General features: G+C 30.4%; 1 protein-coding gene and 1 non-coding gene across 2 annotated transcripts; both read left to right on the forward strand.

Moving 5' to 3' along the window:
- The first annotated feature begins 1,231 nt into the window (after nt 1–1,231).
- On the forward strand, nt 1,232–13,541 carry LOC148767272 (uncharacterized). Its single transcript, XM_088823898.1, has 4 exons — nt 1,232–1,262; nt 10,368–10,692; nt 12,166–12,242; nt 12,605–13,541. Exons 1-4 carry the CDS (start codon nt 1,232–1,234, stop codon nt 12,763–12,765), a joined length of 594 nt encoding a protein of 197 aa, XP_088680024.1. The 3' UTR covers nt 12,766–13,541.
- LOC148767273 (small nucleolar RNA U3) lies at nt 13,313–13,525 on the forward strand. The gene has a single exon (XR_016034155.1). It is a non-coding gene; the product is annotated as a small nucleolar RNA U3 (small nucleolar RNA).
- Nucleotides 13,542–21,730: the final 8,189 nt, after the last annotated feature.

Consider the following 21,730-nt stretch of genomic DNA (forward strand, 5'->3'; position numbering starts at 1 on the left):
AGCTGGGGGCACGGATGGTGTCACAACAGACACAGTTTGTAAAGCGATTTTTCTCTCTTTATCCATTCTACTGATGTTCAGCTTGTTTTCAAAGGTCTGTAGATTTCCGATCAGATCTTCAAGCCTCAATGAGTCCACATCACTTGCTTCCTCTATAGCAGTGACCTTATATGCGAACCGGTCTGGCATAGATCTTAGCACTTTACGAACAAGTTTTACTTCAGGGTAAGTTTCACCGAGGCCATGGGCTTCATTTGCGATGTCGCATAATTTGGAGTTGAAATCGCTCACGGTTTCAGTTTCCTCCATCCGAAGATCCTCAAAACGAGTAGCAAGCATCTGAAGTTTTGATAATCTAACAGAGGTAGTCCCCTCATAGGCTGTTTGAAGTTTTTCCCATGCTTCTTTGGCACACTCACATGCTGAGATGATTTTGAATTGATTGATATCAATTCCATTGAATATGGCATTCAATGCTTTGGAATTCATATTTGCGGCAATCTGTTCAGTTTTGCTCCAGTCTTTTTCATGTTTCTCAGTTTGAATTCCTTTTTCATCTGTGGCAACAGGTCGTTTCCAGCCAGTCAGAACTGTGCGCCATGCATCTTCATCCATTGAGTTGATGAACATCTTCATCTTGGTCTTCCAATAAGAGTAATTGGTTCCAGTAAGCAGTGGTGGGCGAGTCGTGGAACCACCTACCATATGAGCATTCATAGTTCCTATGGAAGATAAATGGCAAATAAATCAAATTCCCAAAATCACACACTATGTATATCTAGTGAGAGGCTCTTGATGCCAATTGTTGATTTATATGCCTATAAAAATCAATTAACCTAAGTTGTAACAGTTAAGTTGTGGAAAGAGTATTCAGTTACAACTATAATTCTTGTGTTAACACAGTTATAAATCTACTAAAAGCAGAATAAATGAACACAAGAAATTAATGTGGTTCAGACACAAATGTGCCCTACATCCACGTGGACCTGCAAACACGATTTCACTAGTTCAGATTTACAGTGTACATTAATAGGACTTATTAAAAACACTAAAGACTCCCTCTTTATGTAATATGCCGTTCTTGTACACAACTCGAACTTCGTGTTTCTTCCAACAGCAGCTCCACCCGCGTGCCTTGAACTTTCTTCAAGCCTGAACTCCCTTCAGAAAACGCGGCTGATCTCCCTTGAGATCTATACAGCAAATCTGTATATGTTGGCACAGTGCAACGATGGCACAGTCCTGCTCCGCAGAACGCCTTGGCAAAACTTCGATGCTATGAAGAGGTTTTTCTCCCAAATAATGCCCACGGTTCTTGTATGTCTTGGAGGCTTATATAGCCACGAAAATAAGCCCTAAGACCTAACTTGAACCCCAAGAAATCTATTTAACTAGGTAATAGAATCCTAGTTGATTTCTACTTCTATTCTAGATAAGTACAAAAGATACCTAATTAGAATAAAATACATGGAAATAAATCTAAGTCCTAATAGAAGTATTATAAGAATAGGACTCTAATAAATTCCAAAATAAATATGGAAAACAAATATTTGCCAATCTTTTAATTCCAAAACTTGGCGGATTTCCTCGATCTTCAATAGCCGGAAATATGGCGCCAACAAATAAGTAAATTCGTTAAGCCCAACAGTGCAACGCAAATGATCCCACCAAGCAAATATCATATGCTCATTAAATAGCATATGACTCGTCTCATGCTCACACATTTTTCTATCCTTAATTCAGCACCGCACCCACACACTAAAAAATCAGGACAGATGTAACACACTCAGACATTGTGCTTCACAACATTTAAAAATACTGCATAATTTATTGCATCATCAAATCATTCAATTTCTTGATCTCTCTTAACACCAAGTTATTCCATGTTGTTACTATGATAAACACACATTAATTGGTATCAACTCAAACCACAATGAGCTTCACTTTCAAAAAATATTGCCACATAGTCAGTGAGGTTGCAATGAAATATGTATAAAATAATACATGCTATTATAATGAAAATTGTACAAGTAAATAATAAATAACAAATATGTGTTGATGTTTTAAAACTTGCAGGTATATCTAAGATATCAACAATATTATAAAATTCGTGCGCCCTAAAAATAAAAAGACATTAAAAATTCTAAATAACTTCTCCTTGATCAGATTTCTTCTGGTCGAGCCAGATCTACTCACGTCTATAGTTCAAATGTACCCACAGACGGCACCATTTGATGAGCTTTGGACCTCCTCATCGTATTTTGTGTATTTTTGTGTGTATTGTTTCTCATGTATGTGCATACGGTGTTGTGTGTGCGTGTGTGTGTTTCTCTTACATTGTTCTGTTTAGTTTTGTGTGGTTGGTGAGAGTTCTGCTAGAGAGTGGCTTCTTGTTCCCTCTTTATCCCCTAATCTCCTTAGTTTGTGTGCCATCTACAGAGATAAATCGAGAGATATGAGGGGGGCTAGTGGGGTCTGGTGGACTTATTACATATGGGCCCGGTTGGTAAAGCTTAGGCGGGGAGAGAGGTGGGCTTTTGGGCCCGTTTGAGGGATTACTTAGGCTTGGACTAGGGGTGGAAATTGGAACGAAAATTCCGATTTCCGCCGAATCCGATCCGAAATATTCCGATTTTGGAACGACTTTTTCAATTCCGAATTCCGAAATTCCGATTTCCGAAAATTCCGAAAAAAATCGGATCGGAATCGGAAATACATTACAGAATTTCGGAATTTCCGATTTCCGATCCGAAATTATTCCGATTATTTCCGATTATTTCCGATTTATTCCGATTTTTTCAATTATAATATTAATATTTATTACTATATATAATATATAATATATGTATATATCTATCCGGCTGTACTAATTAATAGTATATTACTAATATTTTTTTTTACAATTATTATATATATATATATTATATATATATATTATTATTATTTTTTAATTTTCTAAAACATACAAAAGTCAAAAACTCAACATTTATTAAAACTAGTAATTCACCCGTGCGATGCACGGGATCAATTCTAAGTACAATTTTTTAATGACTAAAACACGACGATGAGGTAAATCAAACATTTTTATGAATGAAAAGAGAATGTTAATCGGCATGGGAGTAATATAAAAAATGAAAATATGTTTTAGATAAAATAATCGAACGAAAGCTTTGAATATAGTTGATATATATTACGATATAATCTAAAAAGTTTAAAAACAATAGCAATTCCATATGATTTAAGTACCGATATAAACAAAGTACATGACAAAAGAAAATATGAAATACCAAAATTGTGATATAAAAATTAAGATACATTATTTGATCCAAATTGTACAACTTTCTCGTCCAATACACTCGTATCCTTAACATAAACTTAATTCTCAAAGTAGTGATTTAGAGCATATGCATTAACATCGCTTATAACTCTCTTTGCGAGTAACATGCACATTTTTCGTTGTTCAATTGCAATCAGTGATACACATTACTGAAACATAATCACCCAAAAGTGTAAAAAATAAATACAATTTGTACTAAATCACCTTTATTAAAAAAAAAAAAAACAAATTCAGTGGAGTATGCAATAAAATTAGCATAAAGTGCAAGTAAACTAACACGGAAAAATAATTATACAAATAAAAAATACAAACAACAAATGTATATTTGAATCACAATATACAATTTTCTGATGTACATTCATATTCCCTGAAAAACTTCCTAGTAGACATTATTGTAAGTAATATTAGTCGTCTATTCCTGTTTGATGAATATTTTTATGCCACCTATACTCTTAACTCTCCATATTACTACGTATAATAGTCCATGACACCTCTACTCTTAACTCTCCATATTGCGACGTATAATAGTCCATGTCACCTCTAATACTATATTAATATTCATCTAATAGTAATACTAATATTAATACAAAAATCAATATTAATACTAAAATCATTACTAAGAGCAACTCCAATGCAAGAACTAAATGAAGTATCAAACTAAAAAACCATCATTTTTTTTCTAAAAGTATCAAAGTATTATATCAATTATCAAATGAATATTTAATGCTCTATTTTGATATCTCCCATTGGAGTTGCTCTAAGACTAATATCAATATTAATACCAATATCAATACCAATACTAAAACCAACACTAATATTTATACCAATACCAATACCAATACCAATACCAATATTAATACAAATGTCCAATACCAATACCAATACCAATACCAATACCAATACCAATACCAATACCAATACCAATACCAATACCAATACCAATACCAATACCAATACCAATACCAATACCAATACCAATACCAATACCGATACCGATACCGATACCAATACTAATACCAAGACTCATACTCGTACTCATACTCATACTCATACTCATACTCATACTCATACTCATACTCATACTCATACTCATACTCATACTAATACTAATAATAATATTCATATTCATACACATACACGTACGAATACTCATACTAATATCAATATTAATACCAATACTAATACCAATACATATACCAATGCTAATACCCCAATACTAATATTAATACTAATATTAATACTAAGCCGAGTCTTCTTGACTTTTTGAGTGTTCTGCTTTATCCGATGTTTTAGCAGCCGCCACCTAATACTGATATTGATACTAATATTAACACCAATTCTAACACATTACTAACACTAATACTAATACTAATATTAATACTAATACTAATACTAATACTAATACTAATACTAATACTAATACTAATACTAATACTAATACTAATACTAATACTAATACTAATACTAATACTAATACTAATACTAATACTAATACTAATACTAATACTAATACTAATACTAATACTAATACTAATACTAATACTAATACTAATACTAATACTAATACTAATACTAATACTAATACTAATACTAATACTAATACTAATACTAATACTAATACTAATACAAATACTCATACTAATACTAATACTAATACTAATACTAATACTAATACTAATACTAATACTAATACTAATACTAATACTAATACTAATATTAATACTAATACTAATGCAAATACTCAACTATTATTAATACTAATATTAATATATACTAATGCTAATACTAATACTCATACTAATACTAATAATAATAAACCCATTATAATACTCAAAGTTTAAATGTTTTATGAAATTGAGTCGCAATACATTAGAAATTTAGTATTTTCCCCCAAAAAGTAAAAATGTACTTCCTCAACTTAGATAAACTTGTTATCGATCGTATGCCGACATAATAACCATCTGAATAAAAACGATTGAAGTATTATGACAAATAGAAATGAAATCTTCACCAACCTATTGACCTATTTACAACATCATATGCACATGAAGCAATCTCCTACCTAAAGAGATTGCAAATACATATTGACCGACTTCTAAAATTCAGAAAAAATTGCACCTTACTGAAAAGATAAGCAATGAGTACTCAAGCAAGGATAACCTAAATAGTATAATTAAAATATTATTAATATTATATCTATCTAATTTTTTAAATAATTTGACTTCTTATGAAATTATTAATTATATTAAGGGTAAATGGCAAATAGACCCATGACAAGGACACTTAATTAAAAGAGGGACATCCAACTTTTTTTTCTTTCAAAAAAATCCAGCTCATTCAAACTTATTTGCAAATAAGGAAAATCCCTTTATATATACCAAAATTACTCCTAATTCATTAAAACTCAATTCAACTACAATTTCATGATTTACACCCCCAATTTAGCCAAATTTCATTAATTAACCAATTTTAACCATAATTTCAATTTTGACCCAAATTTTGACCCGCCACCACCGGAGACCGGTGAGACCGCCGGTCTCCGGCGTTGACTTTTTTTTGTTTTGAAAAAATTTTTTTCCACATAATTTTTTTCCGGCCGGTGAACTGCCGTTGACCGCGGTCTCCGGCGTTGACTTTTTTTTTTTTTTTTTATAATTTTTTTTTTTTGTTAAAAAAAATATTTTAATTAATATTACTGTTATGGCTGCTAAATTACTGTCTCCGGCAGTTATTTAACTGTCGGAGACAGTAATTTAACTGTAAATTGACTTTTTTTTTCCTTCAAAAAATTTTTAATTAATATTATTGTCGTTGCTACTAAATTACTGTCTCCAGCAGTTATTTGACTGTCGGAGACAGTAATTTAACTGTTAATTGATTTTTTTTAAAATATTATAATTAATATTACTGTATTCGTTGCTAAATTACTATCTCCAGCAGTTATTTAACTGTCGGAGACAGTAATTTAACTGTTAATTGACTTTTTCTATTCTTAAAAAAAATATTTTTAATTAATACTACTGTATTCGTTGCTAAATTACTGTCTCCAGCAGTTATTTAACTGTCGGAGACAGTAATTTAACTGTTAATAGACTTTTTTTTTTTTTTCTTAAAAAAAATTATTTTAATTAATATTACTGCCTTGGCTGCTAAATTACTGTCTCCAACAGTAATTTAACTGTCTTAGACAATAATATTAATAATATAACTGTTCGGCAATATTCATAATATTACTGTCCCAGACAGTAATATTACTGTCTGAGACAGTAATTTAGTAGTCAAGATAGTAATATTAATCAACGCCGGAGACCGACGGTCAACGGTGGTTGACCGGCTGGAAAAAAAATTTCAGGAAAAAAAAAAGTTTTCAAAGAAAAAAAAAAAAGTCAACGCCGGAATCTGGCCGGAAAAAAAAACATTTCAGAAAAAAAATTATTTTCTGAAAAAAAATATTTTGGGGGGTTAATGTGATATATTTGTTTAAATTCGGGGTCAATGTGTAATATTAATGAAGTTAGAGAATAATGGGTGGAATTGATAAGAATTATTTTATGTAGGGTATTTTAGACTAAAGACATGGGGATGAGTTTAATAGAGAGACTGTTATTTTTGTACCAAAATGCATTTAAGTCCCATGTGATGGGTTTTTTTGTCATTCGCCCTTATATTAAAATCATCACAACAATCCTTAATAATATTTATTTCTTATGATAGACCGTAGTTCATTATTTGATTAAATGAATTTGACAGTATTTTCAATATCCGAGAAAATATCAATATCAATATATTATATATATATATATAATATATATATATATATATATATATATATATATATATATATATATATATATATATATATATATATATATATATATATATATATATATATATATATATATTATATATATATATATATACTCTTACATGTTACATTATATTTTATAAATATTTTCACTATATTACTATTTATGAATATATATAATAATAAAAATAAAATTTTGTGTATTTACATATTTAAACCCTTACAATTTTGTTTACTAATTTATCAAAAGCAAATTGTCAAGAAAAGGAATTCAATTTATGATATTGTATACATAGCCATTTAAATGTTATTTCAGTAATGTTTAGAACTCTAAGATTAAGCAAAAAAAACTTAAAAATTTCATTACTTAAATTTATAGCATATTTAAATATCTTAGTACAATTAAATATTTTAGTAACTATAATGTAAAAAAGTAATTATTTTTCATCTATAGGAATTGTGGAAAGAGTAAGTACGAATATATATTTAATAACTTTCAGATATGTGAGGTCCATAATACTAAAATATTTTGTAATATATCACCACATGCATGTATAATAATAACCCATAGAAATATTTATATGTTTACCAAATATTTTGTAACTTAAAAATCAGAGTCGTAATAACTCATTTAAAAGTTTTTTTTTTAGAAACTCATTTAAATGTTATTATAGTATTTAAGTTCTAATAAATCGACGTCATGTCAAATTATGTTTTATATTTATTTTGATTATATCTATTGTAAGAATTAGTTACACATGTAAGATAAATTATATCAAAATTGACAATTAATATATGAAACTAAATCTAGCAAAAAAAAAATAAAAAATATACCACCTATTTGTAGTTGGGGTTCTGATTTTTTTAGTAAGTAATATTCATGTAGGTAACCAAACTAAATACGATATTTTACATAGTAGCTCGAATTGCCCATTAGTAAATATTTTGTTATATTATCAATAATACCAATATTGTATATTAATAATATGATTAAAAATATATTTTAATAAGGTAAAGTATGATATACTATTTTAAAAGTTCTTTAAAGATATTTTTTTATTATATATATATACATAAAAATATATTTCTACCAATATGTTTGATAATTTAAGACATTTAAGGTTATGTGAACTGTTCAAATATTTCAGCACACTAATAGTTCTAAAAGCTCACTTTTACATTTAAATTAATAATTAAAGATTTTACAAAATTATAATAACCAAAAAAAACAGTTTCATTTATAGATAATACAAAATATTTATTTGTTTCGAAATTTTATAAGAACTTATGGATTAGAAAAATAAAATAAATATTTCACGTAAGAGATAAAAAAAAAAATTATTTCTTCGTTACACTAAGTACTGAATTATTGTAAAAAGTCCAGATGAATAACCAGAACAAAATTTTACTCAACATGAATCATAATGATTAAGAAAACAACATAGATATTTGAAAAAAAATGAAAATCAACATTAAAGAAATTAAAATAAGCAACTAAATGCAATCAAATCATATAGTATCAACAATCTTAAACATAGAGGAAAAAATGTCTATTTTGCACCATAGAAGAAAATGATACACAACGAATCTTGTATTGCGGCAATACTCACTGTATATATATATATATATATATATATATATATATATATATATATATATATATATATATATATATATATATATATATATAAATTCATATGAACAATTGGTAGACCAATCAAACTCCACTCACCGGCTCTCTTGGCCCAATCCAAAAAAATACAATTATTTGATGTCACCGAGTCTTGAGTCTTACCTATAATCTCTATATTGTCATCGAGTCTTGAGTTTTTCCTTGCAATTTCAAATAAGACAATTATTTAATGTAATGATATACTATTATGGAGTTAAATCTTAACATAAAATAATCAATCAATACGAAAAACAAACCTTTGCCGACTATATCTGCAATAATAAACAAAAAAAAATAAAATGTTAGATATACAATCTTATATGTAAATAAAATTATAAATAATTATTGTATGAATACGACATAATTAATAATAAAAACGCATAAATATAAAGCATGCGAAAATTAACAGAAAAAATGAAACTTTATGGAAAATTTAGTTTTCTAGAACGAAATTGGATGAAAGTGATGAGTGTAGGGTAAAAGTTATTTTATACTTGTCTTTAGTTTGCTAAAAAGGTAAATAATACATAATTAAGGCACAAATCAATTAATTGTTAAGAAATCATTCTTTTCCGGAAATCAATAAGCAAATTTAAATAATTATGGTACAATATTGTGGCATGCAAATATTTTATTCTCAAAATGGGAAATAAAATCAATATATTATTTTCCCATATTAAATCCTTCACATTTATCAAATCAAATAATAAAATTATGATATGTTTGCCAAAATTAATATTTGAAGATTTATCTTTTCTTAGAAATTAATTACAATTCAATATATTTAAAGCATAATATATATACTATCGGATTTAAAAAGAAAAAAAATCAAACAATTACCTAAAAACATGATATTACGAATTAGTTTGTGAAATCCTATAAATATAATATATTTCAAAGATCTAATACTAAAAAAATACAAAAAAAAAAAAAAATACAAAAATTACGGAAATATAAACATAATATAATAAAAATCAAAAATATATACATAATATTAAAAAATTCGAAAATATATACATGATATAAAAAAATTGAATATTTATACATTAAAGATTGAGTTTTCTGAATTTTAAAAAAATATAGGTGGAAAATATATTTCGAAAACTTAAACTATTAAAAAAAAATATTTTTCGAATTTATAGAATATTAAATGCATGAAATATTAAATGCATGAAACAACAACAACAACAACAACATATTCCTTTATTTTAATATTTTAGTATTTAAAAAAACATTTTTTTTATGAAAATTATTTGAATATTCGTAAAAAAATTGAGTTTCATGAATTTTTTTCAATAAAAATATTTTGAAATACTGAAAATATAAATAAGATTTTTTTTTAATTCGAATTTATAAAATATTAACTTTGGAAATAATATATATACATGTGGTAATTATTAAATGATTGTGTAAATGTAAAATAGGAAAGAACTAAAAAACATCCATAAATAAAAATGCCACCTAATCAATTGAAGAATCCACCTAATCAATTGAACTCCAACTAAGCAATTTTGACAAATGACATCATCATTTGCCACATGTCAATCATATAGAGCATAGATTCTCTTTTTATATTATATATAGATTACTTCGAAACCCTAATTTCCCGACTCTCTCTCTCTCAGCAATCCGACCGTTCTTTCTCCCCCACCACCACCAGCGCCTTCTCCGACGACCACCACCACCACTGCCTCTCGGTTCTCCGACGACCACCACCACTAGCGCATCTCGGCTCTCCGACGACCACCACCACCAGCAGCGCCTCCCAATTCTCCGACGACCACCACCACTTGCGCCTCCCGATTCTCCAACCACCACCATCGCAACCAGGCCTCCCGGCTCTCCGACGACCACCAGCAAAGCCGCTCTCTCTATCGGGTATTTGTAGAATAAATCTAATTTAATTGATTCAAATTTAATCTTCATTCAATTGATTTAATTTAATCATCAAAAAATTATAAATCCAATTATTTGCATAATTTATTTGACAGTATGTCAAGTATGTCTTCAAGTGAACCAAATCTTTCCAAAAGCACTGTGGAGACGAGTAAGAAGAAAAAACTTACGGGAAAATCGGGATTGTCTGGCTTTTAATTGGTTTAAGAAATTGTTTGTTGTTTTATTAAGAATATTTGTTTGGATTTTATTTTCAATTAAGCTATGTTTGTGAATTGTGAGTCGTTTTTGTGTGAGTATGTTCTGTTTTGCTACTGTGTCGGTGCTAATTTTTTATTTTTTGGGAAAATTCTGAAAAATTCCGAAAATTTCCGAAAATTTCCGAAATATTTCCGAAATATTTCCGAAAATTCCGAAAATGAATATTTCCGAAAAATTCCGATTTTCCGAAAATTCCGAAAAAATCGGAATCGGAATCACTTTTTGAATTCCGAAAAAATCGGAATCGGAATCGGAAGTCGTTTTGGAGTTCCGAAAAAAATCGGAAATTTTCCGAAACACCCAAATCCGATCCGATCCGTCCGATTTCCACCCCTAGCTTGGACAAATCACCCCAAATCAACAAGGAATAATTTTGTCTGGTCAGTTTTTAGGGTATGAGTGTGACTGTGTTGAGAGAGATAACTTGGGGAAGAGAAGGCAAGGAAGGGTGAGAAGCATTTATCGTAACCGTGACTGGTGTAGCCATGATTGGACTAGAAGAAAATGATAGAAAGAAAGAAGAAGGAGAAAAAAAATTATGGTTTTGCTTAAAGGCTCTGTACCATATAAAAAATATGTTTGGTAGAATGATTTGTATTATATTTTCTACTATTACAAACCTCTACATATATACAAGGAGTTGACCAACTGTTACAACTAAAATAGAAAATTACAAGATTTAAGCCAGAGACTAATGGAGAATAATACACATTAATTATAAGATGATTTGTGGCCTTGGTGCTGATTCTTGGAGAGATTATCGGATGATTGCAGCCTCGTTTGATGTACATGTAACTGTAGTAACTGTAGGTTTATCATCTCCCCTCTCACTCTCTCTCTCTGCTCTCTCATGTACCCCAAGACAAGAAAAGAAGCATAAATGAAGAGAAGGAGAGGACATGCAGGGTAAGGGGGCTTCCGTTGGTTCTTGAGAGGAAAATAGCTTCTCTCTCTCCCTGTGCAAACACACACACCAAGATACAAGAGAAACACCTACAACACCATAAACACACACACAAAACACTCTCAACACACAGGAGAAATACTTATTGGATCAACAGGAGTAATGTTTGGATCCAACCTTGTAGCGTCTTTGGTTTATTTAGTAGTATTAGGTTCATTTGGATCATTCCTTTTCGATATAGTTACATGTTTATAAACTTGCGTAACTTTTTGCTTTCTGTCTAAATTTAGTGATCGGTCGTCTGCCCACAAGAAATGGCCGAAAATTCGCAAGTTTTTGGTAGGAGATAATGCTAAAGCATCGAAAGGTATATATACTGGATGAACGGGATTGTATATTTTTATTAACATAGTTTTTTAATCAAAAAATGTTAATCATCGAGCATGGGCTGGTATACTTTGATATGAATTGGTTTGGAATGACAATACCGATGATTACTTTGACAGTAGTTCCTATTTTATAATTACACATTCTAGTTTTGTTGGCAGCAAGTAGAACTTGAGGGACTCCCATGTATTCTATAGGATTTTACTTTTGTGTTTCTCTATAAGATTTGATTAGTTTTGGCCATACATAACCTGCCTAACAAAATATTCATAAATGTATCTTACGAATGAACAACTTTTCGTAATTTTATTAATGTATTTTTTGTGTTTGCGTTTTTGTCAGGAAGAAATTTTAATAGACAAAATCAAAGAGATGAATCGGAAGGTTCTCTTTTGATGTGGGAAAGGCGAGATTTCTTATTTTGGGGAAACCAAGAAAGAAAAATTCGTTCAGCAAGAAAATGTAGAAATGCAACTTGTTGTCGAATTAATGGTATGAATTGAAGTTTATCAATATAAAGTATTTAATTCTTTCTTGCAGTGTGGTTGTACCAGCACACCAAGCTTATTTTAGAGATTGTTTACGGTTAAGTTATATGTATTACAACAAATAAAATTCTTTAATGCAATTGAAACAATTTTGTTCTTGAGTCTGTGTCAAAATATGACTTGCTCTCTTCAGAAAATATAATACAAGCCATGAAACAAATTGATGTCTAATAAACAAAATCCCTACTAGACATTTCTTCGAACACCTTCAAAGCATTTCAAATTGCAGAAGTAAACGTGAGACTCAAAGCACGGTTTTAATGCCACAGAACGAATCATTGTTGCAAAAACAAGAAAACAAGCTTTTGTCCAATCAAACTTAAACGCAGAAGAAAGGCTGATCCAGTGAGCCACTAAATTTACATGGGCCTTAATAAAGTATTAATAACAATAAAATACACAATTAAGGAGTAACCGAATGTAATTAAGAAAACGCATCCCACATCGGAAAACTAAGATACAATGAAACTATTTATATTGGCGTTGTTAAGGAAGATATAGTACGACCTTACTTGAACAGGATCTGTTCTATAGGCTCGTACCTCAGTATCCTTGAGTTCTAAGGAGACTGGAAACCAAGTCTGGTGGATGAACCAGGTCTGCTCGACCAGAGCGTGATTAACAGACTCGCTGGCTCAGCCCAGTTGACTCGGTGGATGATCGTTCTCGGCTAGCTTCGGCTTGTCGGGGTGGTTGTGCAGCTGTCTGACAGACTAATAAACAAATCTTTTTTGCTCCTTTTCCTGTTTTTGCAATTTCACACACACATATATATATATATATATATATATATTGAGCCATTTTCCACTATATATTTTTACCATTGTCAGTCAATTTTACGTTGAAAATTTTGGTATTTATACTTTTTTCTCCAAAACATCTAATAGCTTACATTTTTTTTATTTTCTAAATAAAACCTTTTATTTTTGTCATTTTGAGTTTCTTCATTTTTTTTTCTTAAATGTCTTTCGGTAGTTCAAACATTCTAAGATTACAAACATCTTGACAATCCTATTATTGTTGAGAATTTGAACTACCGGAAGACATTTAAGAAAAAAATGAATAAATTCAAAATGACAAAAATAAAAGGTTTTATTCAGAAATTAAAAAAAAAAATCTAAGTAATTAAATGTTTTGAAGGAAAAAATAAAAAAATAAAAATTTCCCAAGTAAAATTGACCGAAAATGTTAAAAAATATAGTGGAAAATGGCTCAATTACATCCTTATATTTATAGGTTTAGCAGGGGTATTTTCTTCATATTTTGGAAAAAATATAATAACAGGGGGGGTTTTGTATTTATGTGTAGTACAGAGGGGTAAATGATATAAAGTCCATAGTACAGGGGTGTTTTTGTATTTAACCCTTAAAATAATTCTCAACACAAATCAAAAAATTAGTTGATGAATCACCTTAAATAAGTGAGGTAGGATGAGCTAGGAGAGCAAAGTGGATCACTGGCTCACGAGCTAGATGGTCATGTGATACTGCGAACAGAGAACACGTGAACTAGGCCGGGGTTGATCCGGCGGAAATTCTTCTAACACTCGAGTTAGAAATGCGGATAGTGAAGTAGTTGAGAGAATACAAATTGTAGTATTGCTCAGATAATAGGGCGTACATTTCATAAATGAATTAAATTGTTATTTATACCTTGTCGATTGGGCTAAGGTTAATTTATTGGACCCAAACTTTATTTGAAGATGATTTGCTTTTATAATAGTGTTCTTCTAAATCAGGCTCGTGGCTCAGTAGATAGATAAATTGTACGCCTATGGGGCTGGCCTAATTAGGCATAACATTACTTTAAATTGATTTATCATAGGGGAGATATATACCCCATAGTTTGAAAAATGTTCTGAACTAAGTGTCGTTGAGTTTAAAAAAATTTCCATAGATTTGCGTGAGAAGATAAAAATACCCTTAACAAAAATAACCCTCTCTTATTGTCGACTCTTTCTCCATCTCATTCTTCCTTCTCGTTTCTCACCCCCACTTTCAAAGTGTTATATCTTCTCTCTTCTCTCTTTCTCACCATATCCTAGATCTTCACCACTACAGTCGCCCTCCTTCCAAATTTTACACCACCATCGCCTACCTCTTTCCAGATTTCCACCACCATTGTCGTCTTTCTGGACTAAAATCTCTATAAAGTCGATGACTGTGTGCATGAACGGTCCTGAAGATTCATCGACTCACATTTATGCGAATGGAAGGGGAGAGAGATGTTGTGTGTATGTCCCTTGATCGAGTTGTGATGTGTGTAAGTTGGTGGTGCTGGTGTCATATGTGTGTAATTATTTTTCATTTTTGCTATTATTTTATGTAATTGGGATTGAAATTAGCATAGGAAAGAGAGAAGTGTTTTACTTGTTGGAAGGATTTGGAGGACATTAGCAATTCAAGCTATATTCCTGTACAAAGTGATTGTATATGACTATAGTCATATATTCATATGTAGATATAGTCATAATGATGCTAATTATTGTTGTTTGTTGAAAAATGTATGCATAAGATTGTATTTTATCTTATTACATGCTACAAATTAGTAGCTTTTCTCATAATCAACGATATTCGGTCTTTTCAAATTATTAGTTTGGATATAATTGATTATACTACACTGTATAATGGTGATTCTTTTATAAGTTGAAAATGTAAATAACGGTAATATAAAAAAATAACATGACTACAGTTGACTATAGTCAAATACAATTATATTTGATGTAGTAAACTTATCAGATTTTTTTTTAAATTAATATATTTAAAAAAAATTAAAATTTAAAGAATTTAAAAAAAAAATGCTAAATGCAATCCAAATGATAAATGCCTATTTCTTAGTAATTTGAGGGGCATATTGCTAATAAGTAATAACCCCTTTTTCACATTGTTTGCAAACACTCCAATTTTTTCTTGTTAATAATTATATCAAACTTTATTGATAAGTAATTACAAATTCTAAATCCATATTGGCACCGCGTTACTAACTTATGCCTATTAATTTGCACTTAGTCCCTCTACTTGTAGAGTAAATTACACTTTTCTCCACTGAGATTAAGATGTAATGATGCAACTACAACTATATCCCATATGGTTTGAACTTTGAAGAATACATGTATGTAACTACCTCGAGATTTGATATTAGCTAAATATAGAGTAAATTACATTGCTCTCCCATAAGGATATTTAATTGCATAAATACCCCTCGTATTTTAAAATATTACAAAAACCTCTCTTAACGTTAAATTCTAACTAAAAATTAAATTTAAGTTCATTAATAATATTTTTATTTTTAAGAAAAAAAAAAAGTTAGCAATATTGGAAATGATTCGTCTCTTTTGTTTGAAAAATAACTGTATGTCATTTAATTCATTATATTTTAGTAAAAAATAAAAATATTATCTAATCCATTTCATTTTTTAGTTAAAATTAAAATGTAAGTGATGTATATGAAATATTTCTGAAACACGAGGGGTTTATAAATAAATAGACTTAATTCCAAGGAAGACAGTGTAATTTAATTAATATTTGGTCAAGGGTAATAATGGAAAAATTTCAAAAATTCAATGGTCAAAAGAGTCACGTGATAGTTTAGAGGGATTTTATTGAGAAGCTCTTTTACCAACCATCTTTATTATTTTAGGTTTAAGTGTTATATTTTCATTTCTAATAAGCTCATCCATTTAATATGTCTTATAAATAATGATAAAATAAAGGTATATCACAAAATTATCCACAACACGTTAAACTCATTCCTAATTGTGACTCTCATTTAACTTCAATTTCATCAATTTTGACCAAAATAATTCAATTTTAACTCTTTCGTTTTCCAATTTTCTTTTTCAGAATAAATTTTTTCTGCCGACGATTTTCGGCGTTAACCTTTTTTTTCCGCCCGTCGCTAACCGGTGACAGTAATTACATTCGTTGATAGTAAAATTACTGTATACACAATAATATTACTGTCAACCACATTAATATTGAAAAAGAAAATTGGCTTTTTATTTTGTTGACCAGTCAACATAATAATATTACTGTCCAGTGTCCACTATTGTAATATTACCGTGGTTGACAGTAAAATTATGGTAAACACAATAATATTACTGGCAATCACATCAATTTTATTCATTTGTTTTCTGCCTTTTTATTTTGTTTGATACAATAAAATTATTGTAAACACAATAATATACTGTCGTTACAGTAATATTACTGTTAACCACAACAATATTAACTTTTTTGACTTTTTATTATATTTGTCTTTGTTGACTGGTCAACATAATAATTTTATTGCATTACACAATAATTTATTATGTAACATAGGAATTTTGTTGTGTTAATATTATTGTGCTAGATAGTAATATAACAATATGACTATATTAAAGAATAATATAGTTAATATACTGTCAACCACAGTAATATTACTGTTTTTTATTGGGGCCAAGAAATGTTTCAGGGAAAAAAAATAATAAATAAGTCAACCCCGCCAGAGATCGGCGTTGACCGTCGGTCAGCAGCAGCAGCAGCATGAATAAAAAAGAAAAAAAAAAGTCAACGACGGTTAATAGTGGCTGGCCGGCTGCGGCAGCAGAAAAAAAAAAGGATAAAGAAAAGAAAAATGAACATTGGAGCATAATTGGTGTCAAAATTGCGGCTGCGGCTGCGGCGGCGACGGTCAAAATTGGAGTCAAAATTTGTTCATGGTCGGTCAGAATTGAATAATTTATGAATTTTATAGTCGAGTTAAAGTTAAATTGAGTTAAATTAATGAAATTAGAGCATATTTAAATGTGAGGGAATATTTTAGTTTTTTACATATTTCTGAACTTCGCCTATTTTTTATAAAAGAGATTTTGGTCTGATACTTTATATGAATAATAAGTAGCCCATGATTGTTTATATCAAATCTCATGTGGTATGTTAATTTTTCAAATTAGAGATATTCTACGTGTAATAACACATAAACTCACAAAGGCATGTGTAGTTCATCCAATAGGGCAAAGTTCTCTTTGCACCCCTGAATTATAGAATGTATGGCACATACACTCCTCAATTATGAAACATATTAAATACTCCCCTGTATATTCTAGTCAAACTTAAAAAATATAAAGACATTAGTTTTGTAATGTTTTCTTGAGCAATTAGAATCTTACCCCCACTTTTAGTCTATGGAAAATATATGTGAAGTATGAACTTTAGTATTTAGAAATATTTAAGTCAAAAAAAAAATATAAAGTCATTTTCCAACATAACTCATCTTGCAAATAATATTTGGATGATTATTTAAGCAACTATTAACTTATTTTAATATTTGATTAAGTTGAGCATATTTTTCGTAGGTTATAATTGCAAATCATTTTCTTATAATTAAAATCCATTATGGAGATATGCTTACGGAGTTTGATTATATTGGGTGTTTGACTTACATTAAGTGAGAAGTTTATCCCAATTTACTCTCATATTTTAAGATACGTGGTTTAATTAAAGAAATTAGGTATCGAGTTGTGATGCGGTTGGGTTTTTCCGCTTCAAGGAATCTCGAATCTTCGAGTCCGTTCCGTGTTAGGCCTGTTCGTCACGAACCTGCAAAAGGGACCGGGAGAGGTGCTCCCGGCGTTAGCACTCCGACGCCCAAGTTAGAACACCTCAAAGATTCAGAGATAAATATATTCGAGAGAAAATGGTGTGTTGAGATTCAGAATGCTTACCTTGAGGGTGATGAACCCTCTATTTATAGAAGAGTATTTTCGGATGTCATTCATTTTATCCAATTCGGTTAATAGAGTCGTTTGATGTCCATGGAACTTTATGAGTCTTAGTGGTTAAGTTATGAAGATATTTAATTTATATGCCTTAGTGTTTAAGTCATGAGGTGGCACCTTCAGCTCGTCGCTTGCCGCTCGACATTCGGCACTCGTCGTTCGGCGCTCGACACTCGTCACTCGGTGCTCGTCGGCTCGTCGCTCGGCGCTCGACACTCGTCACTCGGTGCTCGTCGGCTCGTCGCTCGGGGCTCGGCACTCGTCACTCGGTGCTCGTCGGCTCGTCGCTCGGGGCTTGGCACTCGGCACTTGGCACTCATGAGCTATCTTTAGCTCGTTTTAGAGGTCTCCAGCTCGTCGAAGAGCTCTCAATTCTCCAGCTCGTCGTCGGTCTCCTTGTTCGTCTCTACTGACAATGTATTATATTCTTTGAGCATACACTTGTGGGCTCAATGTTTTGGGCCATTTATAAAGATCCGATGAAATGGGCAAATAAGCCCAGATCCCATGTGGTCTTATCTCCTCCTGGAGTGTGGGCCATCTCGATTGGGCCTTGCTTTATTGGGCTCTACAAATCTGTCCGGATCAAGTTGCTAATGTGATTTGATAAGAATTGCTATATAAAATTGAACTTATGATAACAACTAGAGTTAGACATTATTGTGAAGTTAAGAAAAAAAGATAATAGCAAAAATGAACTAATTTCAAATGAAACAATAAAGGTCAAAAAATAAAATAAGTCACTATAAGCTTTGACCCCTTACAAAATAGGGGTAAAAAAGTTTTTTTTTTTTTTTAAACAAACAAGAAAGTCAATAGGTGGTGTCATCATATTAGAAAGGAATATAAACATGAGGGGGTGTTTGGTACATTTCGTAATTGATGGATATGTTTGCAACACATCCCATAATTCAGGGTGCAAAGAACTTTGCCCTACCCAATATTATTATAGGCCGGCTATTACAAATAAGTTCATCAAGGACTACTTATTCATAAAAAAGATTCAGACAAAAAAGTCTTGCACAAAATAGTCTAGACAAAGTTCATAGGTGTGTAAAAGACTAAAATAGCCCTATCACATTTTAATATGCTCCAATTTTATCCATTTAACCCATTTTGACCACAAGTTTCACCAATTATTCAATTTTGATCGCTAACCCAATTTTGACCGTCGTCGCCACCAGCGGTCTCCGGTGTTGACCAACGGTCTTCGCCGTTGTTTTTTCAGCTGTTGTTGCCGGCCAACGCCGGTCTATGGCGGTGTTGACTTTTTTTTCTTTCCTGAACATTTTTTGGTCCCGTAACAAACAATAATATTACCATGGTTGACAGTAATATTAACTATATTATTGTTTAAAACAATCATATTACTAAATTACTATCTAGCACAATAATATTAACATAACAAAATCACTATATTACATAATAAATATATGTGTATTATAGTAATATTATAATGTTGACCAGTCAACATAAACAAATATTATAAAAAGCCAAAAAAAATTAATATTGTTGTGATTGATAGTAATATTAGTAAAATTAGTAACATTACTGATAACCACAGTAATATTATTGTGTTTACAATAATTTTATTGTCAACCACAGTAATATTATTGTATTTACAATAATTTTACTGTCAACCACAATAATATTTCAATAGTAGACAGTAATATTATTACGTTGACCGGTCTACAAATCAAACAAAAAAAAACAATAATAAAATTGATGTGGTTGACAGTAGTATTATTGTGTTTCCAGTAATTTTACCGTCAAATACAGTAAAATTACAATAGTAGACAATAATATTATTACATTGATCGAACAACAAATAAAAAGGGCATAAAAATAATAATATTGATGTGGTTGACAATAATATTATTGTGTTTACAATAATTTTACAATATTACTATCACCAGTCAGCGACGGGCAGAAAAAAAAATGTTTTGACAAAGAAAAATTCAAAATTGGATTTTTTTTGAGTCAAAATTGATGAAATTGAAACTAAATTGAGATTACAATTAGAAATTGGATTCAAATGATTGGGAGTAATTTTGTTATATAAGTTAAATTTGCATTTATTTATAATATATATGAAAAGTATGAACTTATTGACAAATATATAACACTTAAACATAGAATAATAAAAATAAACTCAAGGACATACTCACATAAATCGCTATTTTATTCTGCTTTGAGTGTGCAAAATATTGCCATCGTCGTCATCGATGTCGTTGTTAATATTACTAGCATTACTTCCCCCGTTCATGTACGTGATAGCATTTCAAAATTGAAAATAATGATTAGTTTAATACATGATAGTAAAAATTATAATAAAATTTATTAGTGAGTGATAGCGTAAACCTACGTATGAAAACCGCAAGTGTAGAGTATCGCGTTTTGTAGAATATTGAATTTCAGATATCGATCCATAGGGAATTAAGTTCCTAAGTTTACCAAGTACCGTAATTATAATATCCTAAACTCCATCTAGACGGACGAAAGAATGGGGGATGAAATAAAGCTAAAAATAAACAAAAATAAAAACAATGGTCCGCCAGGACAAACGAAGAATTCCGGCGTGTGGTGGCTTATAGGGTAAAATCCACCAGTGTACTATCGATAAAGATCTACAAATCCGAATCTAATGTCAATTCAATATTCGCTAACCGAGACACTAAAATAACCTAACCCCCTTCTCCAGTGTAGTTAGAGTCTACCCACAGGTCCGACGTCTCCCTTCAGAACCTGATATTTAGAGAGCATTTAGGTCAAGTCCTTAAGGGCTACCCGAGGTGCATCACGTCTCCGTTTCCACAATCCGAGCTATGTTTTCCTAAAATCAAACGAGAAATCCTCTCTCGAGTTCATTCCCAATTACAATAAATTCAATTGTTGGCCAAACAATCAAAAGCATTTAATACGGGAAAATATAAACAGAATCAAAGAACAACAAATAAATCACAGGTTTGTAAATCAAAATCAATATATACAAGGTTTCATTTCCCTAAAAAGAAAATGCTCAGTTTATTACAACGAGAAATCATAAACTAAACGTAAAGAAAAAAATTATGAAAAACTCGAGTCGAAACCCTTGTCGAAGCTTCCCACGGAATGCTGGCGAAAATCGAAGAGAAAATCGAAGAAGAAGTCAAGAACTTGAAAAAT

The sequence above is a fragment of the Erythranthe guttata genome, chromosome 10 (genome assembly GCF_056151865.1).
Source record: "Erythranthe guttata isolate IM_541 chromosome 10, IM_541, whole genome shotgun sequence".
Lineage (NCBI taxonomy): Eukaryota > Viridiplantae > Streptophyta > Magnoliopsida > Lamiales > Phrymaceae > Erythranthe > Erythranthe guttata.